Source organism: Hyposmocoma kahamanoa, unplaced genomic scaffold (genome assembly GCF_003589595.1).
Source record: "Hyposmocoma kahamanoa isolate Upper Pololo Valley unplaced genomic scaffold, ASM358959v1 66, whole genome shotgun sequence".
Classification (NCBI taxonomy): Eukaryota; Metazoa; Arthropoda; class Insecta; order Lepidoptera; family Cosmopterigidae; genus Hyposmocoma; species Hyposmocoma kahamanoa.
In genome coordinates, this window is record NW_020653854.1 from 20528760 (window position 1) to 20547252 (window position 18493).

The window sequence follows — 18493 nt, forward strand, 5'->3', positions numbered from 1 at the left end:
TTAGGAGTGTCATTTATACAGTAGGTCCCAACATGAACTAGAACGGCCTGGTTTTACTCAGGCTGATCAAGTGTCTACTACCTTTTTAAAATATGTTTTGTACAAGTATTCCATCACTATGTCATTTGATGGTAAGTGAAGGCTTTCACGTTGATCTTATAAGTTTGTATCCAGTGAAGTACTTAGTCAACTGGATACCACTTGGTAAGAGCGTTCCATTCCCGACAAAGATTGCGTTGTAGAGTCTGATCGTGTGCAGGTGCATAAAACTGCATCTGTTCTTGAGCCTACGGTGTATGGAGATGAGATGACGCCATGAGATATAATTATGCAAAAAATTGTGGAATTTACAGTACGGAATCATGATGAAAGATTCTTCAAGTTAATTTAATTGACCATCTAATACATTCTCTTCACAATGTCTGATAATAGTAGGTAATTATTGTATTTAAGTAGCAGTCTGTATTTGATGCTAGAGTAGCCAAGTTTCCTGTACGTCTGGTGCACCCTGAATAACAAACGGCCAGTACCTTACAATTATTACCACAACCTTTCACCACGGTAGCAGGCATAGTGTATGCCATCGATACGAGAAGAAGAACGTAAAATTATGCTAGTTATACTGTTATGAAATTAATTTTTAAGCTATTTATTAAAAAAAAACAAACATCAAAATAAAAATCATTACAATGTTAAATCTTTCACCACAGTGACCCAACGCGCATCGAGGATTTCATAGCAGTAGAACTCCTTGTGAAAGAGTTTATCCAGGTAAGTATAACAACCACCTTACCTTTTTCTGCCGCCAAGTCGTACCTAATGTCAGCATTACTGTGTTCCGGTTTTAAAGGGTAATAGTGCTGGTGAAATTACAGGTATTTGCGACTATATTATATACTGGCGGGAAGGCTCGGCAGGGGATTCTTCGGCATCCCTACATGCAAACGCGCACTGACGACAATTATGCCGCGATTAAGAATGCTTAAGCATTCTGACATCGTGCTAACATCTGGCCTCTCTGCACCTACCATATTTTTTCCAAAAACAATCTTATTTCAATGTAAGCATAAAGTAAGCTTATTATAATATTACTCATATTCGTACCATGACGAAACTGTCAACCAAGAATTTTTTTTTATTAATAATTTTGGCTTGGATACAAGTCCTTTGAGCCATGTCTTCGTTTAATTATGTTCCTGTAAACATGGCCACCACAAAGAGGATAGGCAATTTGAGGCGGCGTGCTTGGATTGACTCGGGATTCCTTAAAATGGGCCGATACGGGACTTTTGGTTCGAGATTCTTATAATTTCGCGTTTTAATCTTCGATTAAGGCACAATAGCACTGTCCTATTCCGCTTTAAACTAGATTTCACAAAATAATTGAAAGTAATATTAAAAACGACACTTTTCCCTCCAAAAGGTCCAGAGCGAATTCAACCAAGTAATGTATTATTAAAAGCGTGCTTGTAAAAGCGCTTTTCACACGCTTAAAAAGCCGTTTAGAAAAATTTTAAGCGCATAGACCAACGCTTACGCTTAAAATGAAAAGCTTGTTTATGCGTTTATTTTAAAAACGCAGACTTTTTAAGTGCTTTTAGTTGAAACGCCCACCTCTATGCAAAAGTGATTGAAAGAACGAATGATTTCCCAATATTGTCTATTCCTTACTAAAAATAGGAAAGAGATAACGCTATGTGAACTATATAATGCCATCTCTTTCTTTTTTGATGTTCCGAATCGTGTTATCGTAGTGTAATGTTTAAGTACTTAATGTTATTTACATTCAGTAAATTTTGACTGTTAAAAAAAGAAAAGTAATAATAATAAAATCTATTAAAATTAATTATTCTGCATTTTCATGAAGAAAAATTAATAAAACAAGCTGAGTCTTGATAGTCACGTTGTGAATTCGGAACTATAGTCTAGTGTCAACTGTTAGTTTCGCCAAGGAGCGTATAGATGGCGCTGTCATAATTTTAGGAAATAAACGTCGCGTATTTTTATTTAACGAGAAATTAATTCCTATGTGCTATTGAATAAAAAATAAACAAAACACTGAAGATATATGTAAATAAATAAGTTCAACTTAACTTTTACTCATTTAACTCAATATTAAGATAATAAAACTGAAAATAATATTGTTTCCATTGAATCCGTGTAACTATTTTAAGATTGCTAAATTTGACATAAGAGCAATATTACTTTAATGTTAAAGTCGCGTCATAGTACGAACTGAGCCAATAAAACATCATTACAATAAGCTTACCTTAAGCGCGTTATGGTACGAAAAGTCAATGTAAGCTTAAAGTATTAATGTTTTAAGAGGTTGTGGTAGGCCCCAGATCGCTGCCTCCGTCCGCCCCGCATACCCGTATAGTCAACTCAGCGTCCTGAAGCCTGCCGAAGCATCCCAAAGGCTGCCGAGGCATTCCGGAGGTAGCCCGTTCCATATCCTTAACCATGACGCAGCTTTGTTTTGTAGCTACGGCCATTACCATTATATTTTCCACTACAATGCCATAACTTTAAGGTATATTATCTTACGTCACCTAAAAATCCTCTACCGAGCCGTCCCGACAGTGGGCGCCGGGCCTTAGAGAAGGCTCGAGTGATGTGACGTGAAATTAAAAGCACATGGCGTTCCATGTGCTGATACGTTTATCAACTTATGTCTCAGAGCTTCGGGCCTAGTGGCAGTACCTCTCAGATCTTTGCGATTTAAATGGACAGACGTGTCGCTTACTACCAAGTACACGACTTGTTCGTCTGGTCGCCTAGTATCATAAAAAATGACTTCTAAGGTTTAGGTACGTTCTCCAAGATTGCTTCACATCGTGATGTTTTCTTTATAAACTAAAGTACATATGACTCGAATAGACTGAATTGTGCTGTGGTGGTAACTAAGGCTATCAATCACTTGCTTAGTAATTAAATTAAATGATAAAATCTTCAACGTTGTAGATGAGTCACACGAATAATGTGTAGTGACGGATGTGTAGCTCAGTTGATTTACTATTTATAGATTTAATTGTGAACGCCGCACTTTTTGCTTGAGCTGAAAAATAGCAAGTAACTCATTTGCTAGTTTTAAATGACTTCCATTCAAGCAACCAATAGTATCTAATTATTAAGAAGAACTTGGGATTTTTTTATTATTGGTAACAACGGACTTATTTATTGTTACAAATAAAGACGATTGATTATAAGTAACAAACTTCGAGATTTCGACCGTACCGCAATAGACGTTGAAAATTTTAGCTGGAACCAAATTTAGTTACTGTAGTTTATTGATTTACTAACAGCTATTACTTACATTGAGATTTATTTAGTGTATTTATTTGTGGTTTTAAATTTAATGCAGAGTTAATTTTGATTGATTGTTTACACGTAGGTAAACAAATGATGCAAAAAACTGCAAAATAAACTTTTTTTATTAGAAAAACCAAATAAGTATAAAATATTTTTGTTGTTCTGTACAACAAAATGGTATTTTATTTTAATATTTGTAAAAAATAATAGTTTTAACCGATTTCAAAAAAGGAGGAGGTTCTCAACTGTTTTTTTGCGTGTGTAACATACACACACATAGGCGATTTTTCCGATATTTTGTTCACCGATTTCGATGATTATTTTTGTTGATAAGAGGGTATCATTCAAATTTAAAGAAAATATTCCACCTTTAAGGGTGGCAAATTTGGGGGATGAAACCGATTTATTAGATGTCACCCAATTTTTTTTAACTGATTTCAGTACAACTTAATAAATAAATGTAACGAATCCAGCAAAAGCGGATAAACAAACTTTTGAGGCCGGTTTTTTTATTAAAAAGTTTTAATTAAATAATAATAACAAATTATAATAATTTATTTTATAATTTACAAATTTTATATATGAATTCATTCATTTCATTCAGTGCACTATGCATATCCTTATACAGAACAATCATACGGATTATGACTTTTAACTAAAAATTCCAAAAAACTTTACAGTTGTGCAAGAAATACGTATAGATCAAAGTATACACAAATAGCATTAAAAAAAAAAAATAAATGACGAAGTAACCCTATGGCATTTTGTATTACCAAAAAAACATACAATAAACTTGACAGATTAGTGTACGTTATTCGTATTTGTGGTCCGAAAAACTATATATTTTTTGTTATGTTTTTTATGACAGTGTGGTCTGTATTTTCCGGTCCAGTTGTTCTTGTGACAAGGTCTTGAGTCATGTTATTAATCTTATAGCGCTGTCTTCACTAATGGCTTCTAGGTGTTATAGATTATTCAGCTTTTGTGATAGTACAGACAGCAGCACATTAAGTACCTACTGGGGGCGATATTCGAACAAAAGTGTATAGCCTGATGTACTGTTGACGTATGTAAATACTGTATGGCATTAGTAATGGCTATGAATTACTTTTGGCACACAATCAGCCGAACCACGTGACGGAAAATGGTAACCACAGCTTACAGATACTCGTAGATACGAAATGATAACATTAACAGTAATAATAACATGACTCTAGATCGATGATTCCCATGCTGGTCTATATCGATCCCCAGGAGTCCACTCCAACCTAGAAGAGGTCGGTGTCAGCGAATAAAGTGGGGCGGGAGCGAGGGTGTGTGACATTAATGGGGGTCCACGAGAGTGGAACCCATGTAGGCAGGTCGGGACCAAACTTTTAGCTGCCATAAATGGCATGATACACATAAATTAAATAAAGTTAATACAAAATAGTTTTTTATAATAGACATGTAAATTACTTACAAACTTTTTAAACATTTCACAATAAACAAGATATTCGTTTAAACAAATATAAAAAACTTAATATCATTTTTTAAATTAAGTTAGTCTCTAGCACTGTATCCTTCTGTATCTGCTGTCAAACACACATTTGTTGTGAATTTGTAAAACATCAATATTAAAAATGCACGGGTCTACGAATGTGTTCTGCCAGAGAAAAAAGTTTGGACACCTATATACATAACGTTTGGATATATATTTTTATGTGGTCCAAATTGTAGATTGTCTACCTGTTGGAAAGTGGATCATCGATATATTCCACCTGGGGCAGGAAAGGGCTATGTCGGACTTGCACCGACAAAAAAGTGGCGGTAATGCGGTTCGTCGCTTTTGTTTATTTATTGGCGACTTTCGTTAGTCGAGTGGCTTATCCACCGGTTTTCATAGTGTTACCATCTCTGAGGTCCCGTGTTCGATCACTGGCCGGGTCAATGTAGAAAACCAGCTTTTCTATATTGTCTTGGGACTTGGTGTTTGTGATCGATCGTTGTTTCGGATTTCCATAACACAAGTGCTTTATTATACTTGTTAATACAAAGATCGAACACTTAGAAAAAATTCCTTCGATCCGGCCGGATTCCATCTAAGCTTATGCTTTGCCAACTAAGCTTAGTTGGCAATACTATCTGAGACGGTTTGCTAGAAGACGTCGGTTCGAATCCGGCCGGATCGAAGGAATTTTTTCTAAATGTTCGATCTTTGTATTAATAATTATAAGAAACCAGAGGAGTAATTTCACAAAAAGTAATTGAATATCAATTCGATAAAAATTTAAAGACAAGTGCTTTAGTTGTTACTGTGGTATCGGAGCAACGTATGCGATGTTGTCTAATATTTAAAAACGTGTTTGGTATTTTGCTGAGAACACGGGAACCCAATAGTGAGATCTTATGCGCAACATAGACAAAGAAGAAAGGGATTTTAACTTTCCTCTCGTTACCATTCTAATGCAGAACGCAAGAGTATTGCTTTGCGGTAGAAATACCTAATTCTATTAAGTGTTTCTCGATTGTTTTTCCAATAGGTTCAATAATTGTATTTTTTAAGTTTTTATTGAATGTCATGTTGTTTCACCATGATATTATGCTTATATAAATTTTTGTTACTATTAATTGTGTTATAGTTTCATTAAATTGTTTTTCGTACAATGTTTACATATAATAAAATGTTTATTTTACATATTATGTTAGTGAAGTTGCAACACTCATACAAATCTGTTCAGGTTTAAGAGTGTAAAGTAAACGAACATTTCACAGATGGCGCTATGGCAAAAAAGTCGTTAAAAAAAACAAAGATCTGTAACAAGCAGATACACAAAGATCTGCAACAAGCAGATACACAAATTCGTAAGGTCCGCTGGTTCATTCCGTGGCTTAGCTGGCATAGCGTCTAGCACGGTTTGCTGGAAGACGCTGGTTCGGAACCAGCCGGATCGAAGGATTTTTTCTTGTTCAATAATGATCAATGCCCCTAAATAAATCAAGATTCAAAAAAGAACCACCAGGGCGGGTACATATACATATTTAAGTGGAATACTTAATAATATTAATTATTAATGGACTATAACCATTACTTAAAACAAATGAAGAGATTACATTTTCTACAGTGGACAAGGAAACATGTACACCGCAACAACTGAACACGCAGCGTATTAAATTCCGTTACCATCAGAAAGACTCTACTTGGTTTAGATTGGTCTTAACATGTCAGCGCGTAGTATTTTGAAGCAGCGGCTGTCTGCCGCCAAGCAGTAATATGAGCTATTCTACGTTTCGGTTTTGAAGGGTGCAGGTGAAATTACTGGGCTTTTCGACTTATGTCTCAGGGTGACGGCCGCAGTGGCAGTACCTTCAGATCATTGCGAATTAAAGCTCATATCAGAGTGGCACTGTTGCAAAACTAATGGACAGGTATTAAACGCACTACTTGTTCGTCCCATTACGTTGTATTATGATAATAAAATTACAACCTTATTGGTCACAGAAGAAAAATTTATTCCTTTAACTAAAATTAAAAAACAGTGTGTCGTAAAAACAACAGACTGGAAGACAGGGATGACATAACGGATACGCTTGTGTAATTGTTGGAATGTCGACAAAGAATTGTGGTGGATTCCGTGATGTAGTAGTGGTGTCTTGTCGAGGAACTGATATAACAACGAGTTACAGTTACACAGACATTCTGAACCACGAATTATCAATTAACTGTGATATAACAGTTTCGTTACACAATAATCAAATCTTATTCCATTTCGCGCACGAGTGCATTTAAATAGCTGACAGTTACGGAGTTAACCCACCAAGGTCAAGTTTTATCTTCAGATTCTATAAAAATAGATCTTATCTCTGCATGAATAAGAAACAAATGATCGCAACTTAGTAGATGTTATCTGTTATTGAATAACAATGGATTGAAGCCTTTTAAGTGATATCAATAAAAAAAAATTATAATGCGAGATGTTAATATTAAGATTTACTCTTATTTTTTTTTTAATCTTGGGTGTGAGAACTGAAGGACAAAAGGATTTAGTTCTGAGTATCACTTAGATACAAATACGCTGGTTTTTTTTCTACCACAATTCGACATCATTTTGTGTTATTTTGGTAAACAGCCATATTTATTTACTAATATTACGCTCCCCGAATTTTGTGAAAAAAAATAATAAAGAAACCAAAAATAAAATAAAAACAGAACAGGTCCAAAAATTAGACCTATAGAATCACATTTATTGTACCAATAGAGCTAAATCCTGCCTATTTTTTACTGTTTCCGTGGCCGAACGGTTACCATGACTTCCACGCAGGGGTCCCAGGTTCGATTCCCGGGCCTGGAGAAGTATTTGTATAGCGTACATTTGTTTCTCTCGCGAGTTTGGGTGTAATTTGTGGTTGTCTATTTGTGTGTCCATGGCACATGACAGAGTTTTTCTAGTGCGGTTGGTATATTGAGTGTGTGCGTTATTATTACTATTATTATTATAAAGTGTTTATATTTAGCACATGACAAATATATAAAAGGCACTTTTCATTTAGAGACAATTTTATTGATACGACAATAATAAAAAACTCCATTTGAATATATATGTATAACACAGTAGTAACAGGAGAGCTCCTTGTGAAAAGGTTCGTCCAGGGTAGCACTGCCACCTGACCTATTTCTGCCGCCAAGCAGTAATGTGAGCATTACTGCGTTCCGGTTTTTAAGGATAAGGGTGCTAGTGACATTACAGGCACATGGTACTTGTTAACTTATGTCTCAGGGCGACAGGCGCGACGTGATGCCCCTTAATTCTTTCATATTTAAAAATCTGAGAAGCACTGCAACTGTTATAGACAGGCGTGTCGCTATAACACTAAATAAATATGAATTTTATTTGGTCAAATTAAACGATGTTTTTAACCGACTTCAAAAAAAGGAGGTTCTCAATTCGTCTGTATGTTATTTTTTCTTTTTTTTTGTATGTACATTTTGCGATGATTCCGCCGTTTGTGAACCAATTTTGATGATTCTTTTTATGTTGGAAAGAAGGTACTTCAGATATAGTCCCATTTAAATTTCAAGAAAATATTCCACTGCTAAGGGTGGCAAACTAGGGGATGAATGACTTGAGGTCGGTTTTTTATCGGAGCTTAGGTTATTTGGTCATTTGGTTTTACAGTAGATAAGAAAAACTAAACGATCAGTTGTTTTTCAGGTTTACTGTGTCTAAGTTTTATTTGTTGTTTCTTTTGCATTCTGTTTATAAAGCAATAAATGCGTAGGTAGGTAGGTACTGCCACTCTATTCTTCGTCGCCAAAACAATTCCATAGAAACTGCATCCGTTCTAGCAACTGAGTTTGGAATTAAACCTTGACCCGTCAGTCCTAAGGTCTAATTGGTGATCTAATTACACGCCAAGTTTGCTGCTCTTTCTTTAGGTCAACAGTGTACAACTTTACGTGCGCCTATTGAATTTTGTAGTCAATAGTATTCTAAACGTATTTTCAAACGGATATAACTTTAACGAAATACTATAGAATAAAGATAATTGTCTCGTTTTCCTGTACTTCTAAATGCATTAGGTAGGCCTCATTTTAAATACCTTTGACCTACTTTGCTTGTATATTTTAACTTTTTAGCAGCGGTAGAGCTCTTTGTGAAAGAGTTCGTCCAGGGAAGTATTGCCACACTTACCTATTTCTGCCGCCAAGCAGTAATTTAGCATTACTGCGTTCCGGTTTTGAAGGGTATTGGTGAAATTACAGGCACATGGGACTTATCAGCTTATGTCTCAGGATGACGGGCGAAGTAGCAGTGACCCTTAGATCTTTGCGATTTAAAGCTCTGAGTGGCACTGCAACTGTTATAGACAGGCGTGTAGCTTACCATCAGAAAAAAACTTATTGTCTAATTTAATTGGGAGTTTTGTGATTTTGCACCCATAAAGTACTAATTACTTTTTATTGTCCACATCGTGTGTAAATAAAGCTTTTATGAGCAGCTGAACTACGGGTTCTAATTAAGTGACAAAAATAAAAGATAACAATGACGAAAAAAGAAATATTGACATACATAAAATTTTTAATAAGATCAGGTGGAGTAAGTGGTACATACTCTATTTTGAGTCAAATATTTTGAACTACAGGAAGAATAGATGAATGCTTATAACAATTCGGAAATACACTTAACCTGCCTTTGTTTATTAGCTTTTTTAACAATCACTATGCTAAATTCAATCGATGTATTTGCCAAAAACGTGCGAGTTGTTTATATTTCCCCAAAAGATGCTGTAAGAGAAACAGTATTCGTATTTCTTATAAATACCTCTTTATAAAATACAAATTTATACCTCGTATTCTCAAGGTGTCACAACTGTCAAATTAGTTTTTTCCACCATTTGGGTTTGAAGCATCTGCATCGTAATCTATTTGAAATCGTTTAAACTAATTTGTTTGTCTTTTTTGTCGATCGTAGGCTATAGTGTTATTTTTTTTATATTATGAGGTAAGAGTTCTCTTCCTTTGTTGTTGTTCTTAGAAAACCTGATTAAACACATTTTTTTTGTCTAATAACTATAACTATTATATAAGATCTAGTGGTACAGGAATCAGTCTCAATATAATCACATGTTTTACGTAAAAATAAAATACGTAAGTTTTTTTTATGATACTAAATGACGGGACGATCTAGTCGTGCACATGGTAATAACAGTTGCAGTGCCACTTAATGATTTAAATCACAAAGATCTGAGAAAACTATCACGGCGCCCGTTACCCTGAGACATAAGTTTACAAGTCCCATATACCTTGAATTTCACCAGCACGGAAATATATAAGTTGGTTCTCCTAGTTTTTTTTTCTAATAACATCAAGTGACGGGACGAACAAATTGCGCGCATGACGGTAATCTACACGCCTGTCCATAACAGTTGCAGTGCCACACAGAGCTTTCAAATGCAAAGATCTGAGGGGCACTTTCACATCCCTGGACGAACTCTTTCACAAGGAACGCTACTGTCATAGCTAGTGTATAGGTGGTGCCATCAATTAAGTATCTACTGTTCGAGGGCTGTGTGAGGGCACCGACTGTACAATAATAATCGAGTCACAATCATGAATTGTATAAATCATGCCATAACATAACGCTTAAGTTTTCCCAGTACATCCATAATTGCGTAAACGCAACTCAGTTCTTCGCTTTACGACCTTATATTCCAAGACACTTAGTATGCAAGGAGCGGCTTGACGCATAGACGTACATAACCACTGTACATAAAGTACTTTAAATATGTATATAATTCCCACGGTGGAACTGGCACAATAGGAAAATTGCGTACCACATGTCAAGAAGCTATGGCTATTTTCATGGAGTTGTCAATTGTCTATTTCGATATGGAAGCTTCATATTCATAGTTTGTATCTAATAATTATAACTTTTGTATAAAAAAAAACCGACCTCAAGTGTTTGAAAAATCATATCTATTTGCCAAATTTTATTTAAAATAAAACGGAAAGTGGGTATCGTATAAACCGGATTCTTCCCCTAATTTCCCACCTTTAGGGGTGGAATATTTCCTTCAAATTTGAATGACACCACTACATCTTTCCAACAAACGAATCATCGCAGTCGGTTTTCGAACGCCCCGGACTAATCGCCTAACACACACACAAAAAAACCAGTCGAATTAAGAACATCCTCCTTTTTTGAAGTCGATTATAAAAGGTCTATCTGATTCAGTTTATAATCCAGCTTTAGATTTATATTTACCTACCTATATTATAAATAAAAAACCTTTCGTATTAATATCCTTATCTATGTATTTAGTTCTTTTAAAATATATTTCCGTGTTCCTGAAGTTTCTCAGCTTTAGTTTTTATGACCGCCGTGGTCCAGTGGCTTGTACACCGAGTAGACCTTCTAAACAGTGTCGAACGTCGGCTATAAACCGCGCTGGCGTTGCGTCGCCGCCGCATCCTCGACGCTTACGCTAGCGTCTTTTGAGAGTCAGCGTTTTGCCAACTCACGCACAGCGTGAATCGCGGTCGCGCGGACGTAGTGTCGACGGTGTGCGTGCGTTCGTAAGACGCTGACGCTCGAAAGACGCTGACGCTCGAAAGACGCTAGTGTGGGGGGTCTCTTAGGTCCCGGGTTCGATCCCCGATCCTATCTCGGGTCTAAGTGTTTGTGGTACCGTTGTTGTTTCAGATTTCTATAACACAAGTGCTTTTCTTACTTTAGTTAGTTGTTAGTGACTTACTTTGGAATCAGAGCAACGTATGTGATGTTGTCTATTATTGATTTAATTTCATTTGAAAATGTAATACAAAAAATTTACTTTATGGTTCTAATTTTTTTTATAATATTGCACTCAATTACATTACCAAGCCCCTCGAACTCAAAGTAATTATTTAATAACAAAGGGATGCATTTTTTGCATGGTTTAAGTATTCGTTTAAATGTAAAATATCACTGGAAAGTTTATTACATGAACATTATTTACTGAACGTATTTATCTTTGTAATATGTAGCTTATTGAATGTGACAATGTTTTTATATCATAATATTCAATTATTTTCGGTGAAATTACTCCACCAGTTTGTTGTAATTACTAATACAAAGATCCAACACAACAAAAAATTCATCGGATCCGTCTGTATTCGAACCAGAGTCTGCACCATACCGTGACTGTGTCCCAACTGACCTTACAAATCTTTCTATGTGCTTGTTGCAGTTGTTTGTGTTTCGTTTTTAAGGACTATTTAGATTTCTTTCTCATTTTTTTTTAATTTCATGCTACATCCACAAGAACAATCTCCTTGGAGAATATTATGCTCATATGCATTGACTTAGAAATAAATGGACGACGGGTCTAATACAAAAACCACGAAAAAAATGTCCCAAGTCAACCTATTCGAAATTTAAATTGTAATGTCATCGCAGTATCGCGCTGTCAGTAGAACAAATGAAGACTAAAGCGGAGTGTGGCGCTCTGTATACGATTTTAGCGCCTTAAAAGTGCGGACACTTTTTAGCGCGGACCCGACGTCCATATAATTGTAAGTCAATGCTCATATGACACGTGCCGTGCAATGGAGTGAGTTAATTCAGTAGCGTACCGTATTGACTGCCTTGAGACTAATTTACTATTCCAATCCGGTATTACGTGGTAACTACATCTCTATATTACTTCCTAATTTTTCGATTCAACACATACTTTAGATTCTGCGATGATTGACTGAAAACATTTGCACCTGCTTAAGTAACACATGAAGGATGTTTGAAGACTTTTCTACACATTATTACAATAAAGCCTCATGTGATCATACGTCAAAAGTGTTATGGATTAGTCATAAAAATAAAACGCACAATTTGAAAAAATATACCAAAAAAATGTACACACATCATGTACCAATAACTATTCTCAGAAATAATAACATAACTTTTTTATAAATTAAAAAAAAATTGTTTAAATTTAAATGAGACCTATACTGAGATATCCTCTTTCCAACAGAAAAAGAATCATCAAAATCGGTTCACGTATGCCAGAGTAATCGCGTAATAAATAATAAGTACATACATTTTTGGTAGACGTCTTCGTGGATATATTTTTGAAATAAAAATTATTTAGTTTTATTTATTTATTCAATTATTTATTGTAACACAAAAACACAAACCTGTTCTGTTTATTTCTAAAAGAAAATTCTTTTTTCTATTTGTATATTTTATAATTTAATGGTCTTGATATTAATTTTTAACCGACTTCAAAAAAGGAGGAGCTTCTCAATTCGACTGTATGTTTTTTCTTTTTTTTGTATGTAGGTTACGCGATAACTCCGGTATTTGTGAACCGATTTTCATGATTCTCTTTTTATTCGAAAGAGGGTACCTCCATAGTGGTCTCATTTAATTTTGAAGAAAATCATCCACCTCTAAGGGTGGCTGTTCACGCATGAAGATTAATTTTTATAAGTAGCGCCAAAATTTTACTATAAGGAGCAATTATTTTAATAGTTGATTTTGGTATTCTCCAATTCAAGGCGTTTTTCTCTCAATATACTTTGTGTAGTGAGAACCGATTGTTATTATCTTCAATGTCAAGTCCCGTAAAGTAGTCAAAGTAGTTAGTCCCGTAAAGTCCCGCGAACCAGGGTATGAATCCGAGTTTGCACACTTTCCGGTAACCGATTCCAATAAAACTTGGTAATAATATGCACTTCGAAGTACTTTTGAGGTCGGTTTTTTTAGTACTCTATACTGAGATTAGCTATGTATTTACATAATTTTTGTGTTGTTGTGCATGTAAGTCCGTTATTTTAGTTGTATTGTTGTATTATACAACGAAAATAACGGGTTTACATGCACAACAAAATAAAAATTATGTAAATACAAAAATAATATCGATAACATTAAATTATAAACTATACCAATAGAAAAATACATATTAATAATATAATACTTAAGAAATTGATGAACAAGTGGATTGCGGCGAATAATTACTATTAACCTTTTTTTTTACGATGCTAAGTAACCAGAAAAATAAGTCGTGCGGCTGTCAGTAAGCAATACGCCTGTCTATAACAGTTGCAGTGTACCTTAGAGCGTTAAATCGCGAAGATCGTAGGGGCCCTGCCGCTGCGCCCGTCATCCTGAGACATAAGTTGACAAGTCCCATGTGCCTGTAATTTCACCAGCACCCTTACCCTTCAAAACCGGATCGCAGTAATGCTGATATTACTGCTTGGTAGCAGAAATAGGTAAGGTGGCAGTAGGCACTACCTTGGACGTACTCTTTCATAAGGAGCTCTACTGCTAGTGGATCTTCACACTGTTAAATTTTGTTAAAAATTGATCTTATAAATGTGAAGCTGAGTTGTGGAAACGTCTTGATCATCAACCTCTTACATTTCACATATAAACTTAAAATTAAAATACTAAAAAAATATTACAGTTCTAAAACCAATACTGAGGTACCCTCTTGCCAACAAAAAAAAGAATCATCAAAATCTATTCAGAAATGGACGTAGTTAAACAAAAATGACCCAATACACATCCACTCTCTTTCGAGATATGGCAGTTTGAAGTTTAAAAGTGTTTCTCACTCTTCCTTTATCTTCAAAACTTATAATGATAGATATCTCCAGAGACATTTCTTTCATATTTATATGTTGGATATTTTTGCTGATCTAAGAGGTTAGACTTTAGGAACCGTTTGGTACGTTATAACTAATTATTTCATAATTTTGTGGATTGGATCCTTTTTACTTAACTACGTCCAATGCTGGGAGCTACCACGTAACGTACCAGAGGCGAGGCGTCCACATAACACGATTCCCGCAGGCTTGCCTAAAATTTACCGCGTATTAACCAAACGATTGCACTAAACAGCGCGCATATCCCACTGCTTAAAAACATATTCAAAATATTCACTATTAAACGAGGTAATAACTTATCCCGGTGCATCTCAACCAGTCAAATCCATCAAAACACATGCACACATTCGCAAAAATCCGCTATAAAATATCTAAAGAAATGGCGGCCCAGAAGCTGGAATTAATCGGCTTTTAGTCGAATAGCGTTCACGTAAATTTAAACCTTATTCCAACAAATTACTGTTTAATTTGTTTTATTGTCAGAATCGTTGCTAGTTGTAAGACTTTCTTAATGTAACAAAATTATTATAATAGCAAATTAACTCTTAACTTGCGGAAGTCAAGACGAAATATGGTTGATTTCCATTTTGTAAATCTTAACGATAAATAGTATCTATATCTATTTGGGTGTTCCTTTTTAAAAGGGCTACGTAAAGAATGTATGTGGAAGGCCAGGTAATTTGTGGGTATTTAAAATAGCAACACTTAGCATTCATGGGTATGCTTACTAACCACAGACATAGATATATCTGTGCTACTAACAAACTTTCGTATCGAAACGGGCTGCATAAAACGTAGTAAATTAGCTTAAAAACCATAGTTATTTTATGTGTAGAATAAGTTCACCTGTGAATGAATTCAAAAAGTTAAACCTTCGGCTTTACCAAGGAAAATTTTTACTCCTCGCCTCTGTAACATACATACAAAAAATACAGTCGAATAGAGAACCTCCTCCTTTTTGTGACGTCGGTTAAAAACTATAGAAAGGTGAAATTTTCTTTTAGGAAAGTGGCACCCCCAGTACAGCCCCATCAAGTTTTCTTATATAATATCGTACTTACCGTTTTCTAAAACAAAACAAGTAAGAATGCCTGCGATTACTTAATCTTTAAGGTAAAGTTGTCATTCAGGCCGTGACTTCCGGTGTGCCTTTTCGACTCGCGTCATTTTACTTTGTTATCGTTTACACTTTCGTTTGTTATAGTTATCAGTTAATTTCCTTTTGAAACCTTCCATTTGTTTGTTTTACATTAATATATATTATGTTAAAAATTAATTTCGTTATTATGGGGATCTAAACCATACCTTCTTCTCCTGCCCCTCAATTGACCACTTTCAAATCCGAGCTCCTGGCAATCAGTATCCCACTCCCCACTTCCATAACAAGTTTATTATATGCAACAAAGATATTTTTAAAGTCATAATGTTTTTAAAGGCCAGTGTCTTATTTATCGAAGCTTTAATTTTTTAACTCAACCTACCATATCCTTTTCCGTCCAAATTCCGTACCTCTTCCGTAATCTGTAATTCTGCTTTCCCAAACCTTTCATTGGCTAAATGCGAAGGCAAAGCCATTAATCTCAAAAAAAAAATTCATCACCAGGTACTAAAATAAGACTTGAAGACGTGATTTTTTTTGGTGTTAATGGAATGAATTAATCATAGCTTCAAGACGTCTATAGTGTCTGTATAAAATTCCTTTCTTGCCAGTCATGTCCGCGTCAGCGAGACTATGATTGTAATGTTCAATATCTTTTCATCAGCTCGTCAGCGTCGTAGTTCTTCTGATTTACTAAATATACTAAGTATCGGAACGAACAAGTCGGGCGCTTGATGATAAGCTACACGCCTGTCCATAACAGTTGCAGTGTCACTCAGAGCTTTAAATCACAAAGATCTTTGGTGTACTGCCCGCCCGTCAACCAGAGCCAGAGACAAGTTGACAAGTCTTATATACTTGTAATTTCACTAGCACCCTGACCCTTCAAAACCCGAACGCAGTAATGCTCACATTACTTCTTGGCGGCAGAAATAGGTAAAGTGACAGTACTTCCCTGGACGAACTCGTTCACAAGGAGCTCTACTGCTACAAAAACTTTTTGTTGATGCAGTACATTCTACACCCCGACACAATAGAACACACCAGATCATACTCGTAAACCTAGACATGAGTTTTTTATCTCTATTTCCTACTTACTTATGTCATAAGTTTCTTTGTAATGTACTGTGATTCAACAAAGAAACGAATTGTCTGTCTAGTACAAAAAATCATTCTGGAATCTTATACGAGTTGATCAAAGAAATTTAGTCTAAAAAATTTGCTCACAAAAAGCTCATTCGAATTGAAATCTTCCATAGTTGAACAACATAAGTCTTCTACATTTTGCATTGCTACTAGCTTATACATGAATAAATCTTAAAAGCGTTTTCTGTGTTTTAAAATGCGTGCACTAATTGTAAAACGATGTTAGGCGCGGTACGTACGGGACGTCGCATGCTCTTGCGCAATTAACTGTAATACTTATATAATATGAATATCGATGGAAAGTACGTCCTTTGGGAAAAACCTAGGAGCGGTTAGAGATTACGAAAAACATAAGTGTTATGTTGCCTATACGAAATACTTTTAAAACAAATACTGATGAGTCGTCTGATTGTCGTGTACTTTATGTACGTACAGCAGTACTAACGCTTTACACTTTAGCACATGAAGCGTTCTTATGCATTCTTTGACAACCTCCTTGGTCGAGTGACTTGCACACCGATTTTTAGGGTGTCGCCATCTCTGAAGTCCCGGGTTCGATCCCCGGTCAATGTAAAAAACTGTTGCATTGTCTTAGATCTGTTTGTGTAATAGCAGTAGAGCACCTTGTGAAAGAGTTCGTCCAGGGTAGTACTGCCACCTTACCTATTTCTGCCGCCAAGCAGTAATGTCAGTATTACTGTGTTCCGGTTTTGAAGGGTACTGGTGAAATTACAGGCACATGGGACTTATCAGCTTATGTCTTAGGGTGACGTGCGTAGTAGCTGTGACCCTAAGATCTTTGCGATTTAAAGCTCTGAGTGGCAATGCAACTGTTATGGACAGGCGTGTAGCTTACCATCAGGCGCACGACTTGTTCGCCTATTCACTAGATATTATAAAAAAAAAATCGTTGTTCCCAATTTCCGTAACACAAGTCCTTTAGTTACTTACTTTGGGATATGTAATGTTGTCTAATATTTATTTATATTTAGTTATCATAATTGAAATATACACCCCCGGACACATAATTCGTGCCACTTTGCAGTTTCAGTATTAAAAGGTCTGCTTAAAAAATTTTTGATCGATCAAAAAGTATTACGCGAATTTTAAATAAATTAGACTAAATGCCATTTCCTATATGTCCATATTGAAAATTTAAATTTGTAAAACCGGGTAAAACTTTTTCTTCGATGAAAACAATATTTATGTACTTTAGCCCTTTAAGAATAAAAAAGCCACCTTGCTAGCGAAAAACTAAAATAATATTAGGAAATGAAACTATTTTTCCGGATTTAAATCGCGTATATTTGTTTTTTCAACCGTGACCATGGGACCTGTAAAGGGCCCGAAACGTCGGTTTGTTTGAAAAAACAAATATACGCGATTTAAATCCGGAAAAATAGTTTCATTTCCTATGTGTAACAATCGCGAAAACCTAAGAACTCGATAAAATAATATTAGTTTTCTTAAAATTTGATACTACAGACACTTAAAAAGAAACTAAAGAAACTGATTTATTGCTCGAGCGTCTACCGTATCGACCTCATTTTCATTTATTGTTAGGAGAGACTGTGAATAAACAATAAGAAAAGGTTATTATTTTTAAATATTTACTATAAACTATTACAAAATTACAAACAATAATTAATTACTCGTAACAAACCATGCAAAATATATTAATTGTAAATTTTAATTAATAATGCAGCTACCTATTAGGTAACTTATTTTACGGTAGTAAATCGTTGACAAGGATGCTTGTTAATTATGGATTAACCACGGCCTGAATTATGAATAACGATGTTAGTCAT

At 35.2% G+C, this 18493-nt stretch overlaps 1 protein-coding gene across 1 annotated transcript in view; it reads left to right on the top strand.

Moving 5' to 3' along the window:
- Positions 1-18493, top strand: part of LOC113232049 (angiotensin-converting enzyme-like) — a 178257-nt gene that overhangs the window by 103730 nt on the left and 56034 nt on the right. Inside the window, exon 24 of the mRNA XM_026466673.1 lies at positions 711-771. Coding sequence (XP_026322458.1) covers positions 711-771 — 61 coding nt within the window. The remainder of the gene's footprint in view (positions 1-710; positions 772-18493) is intronic.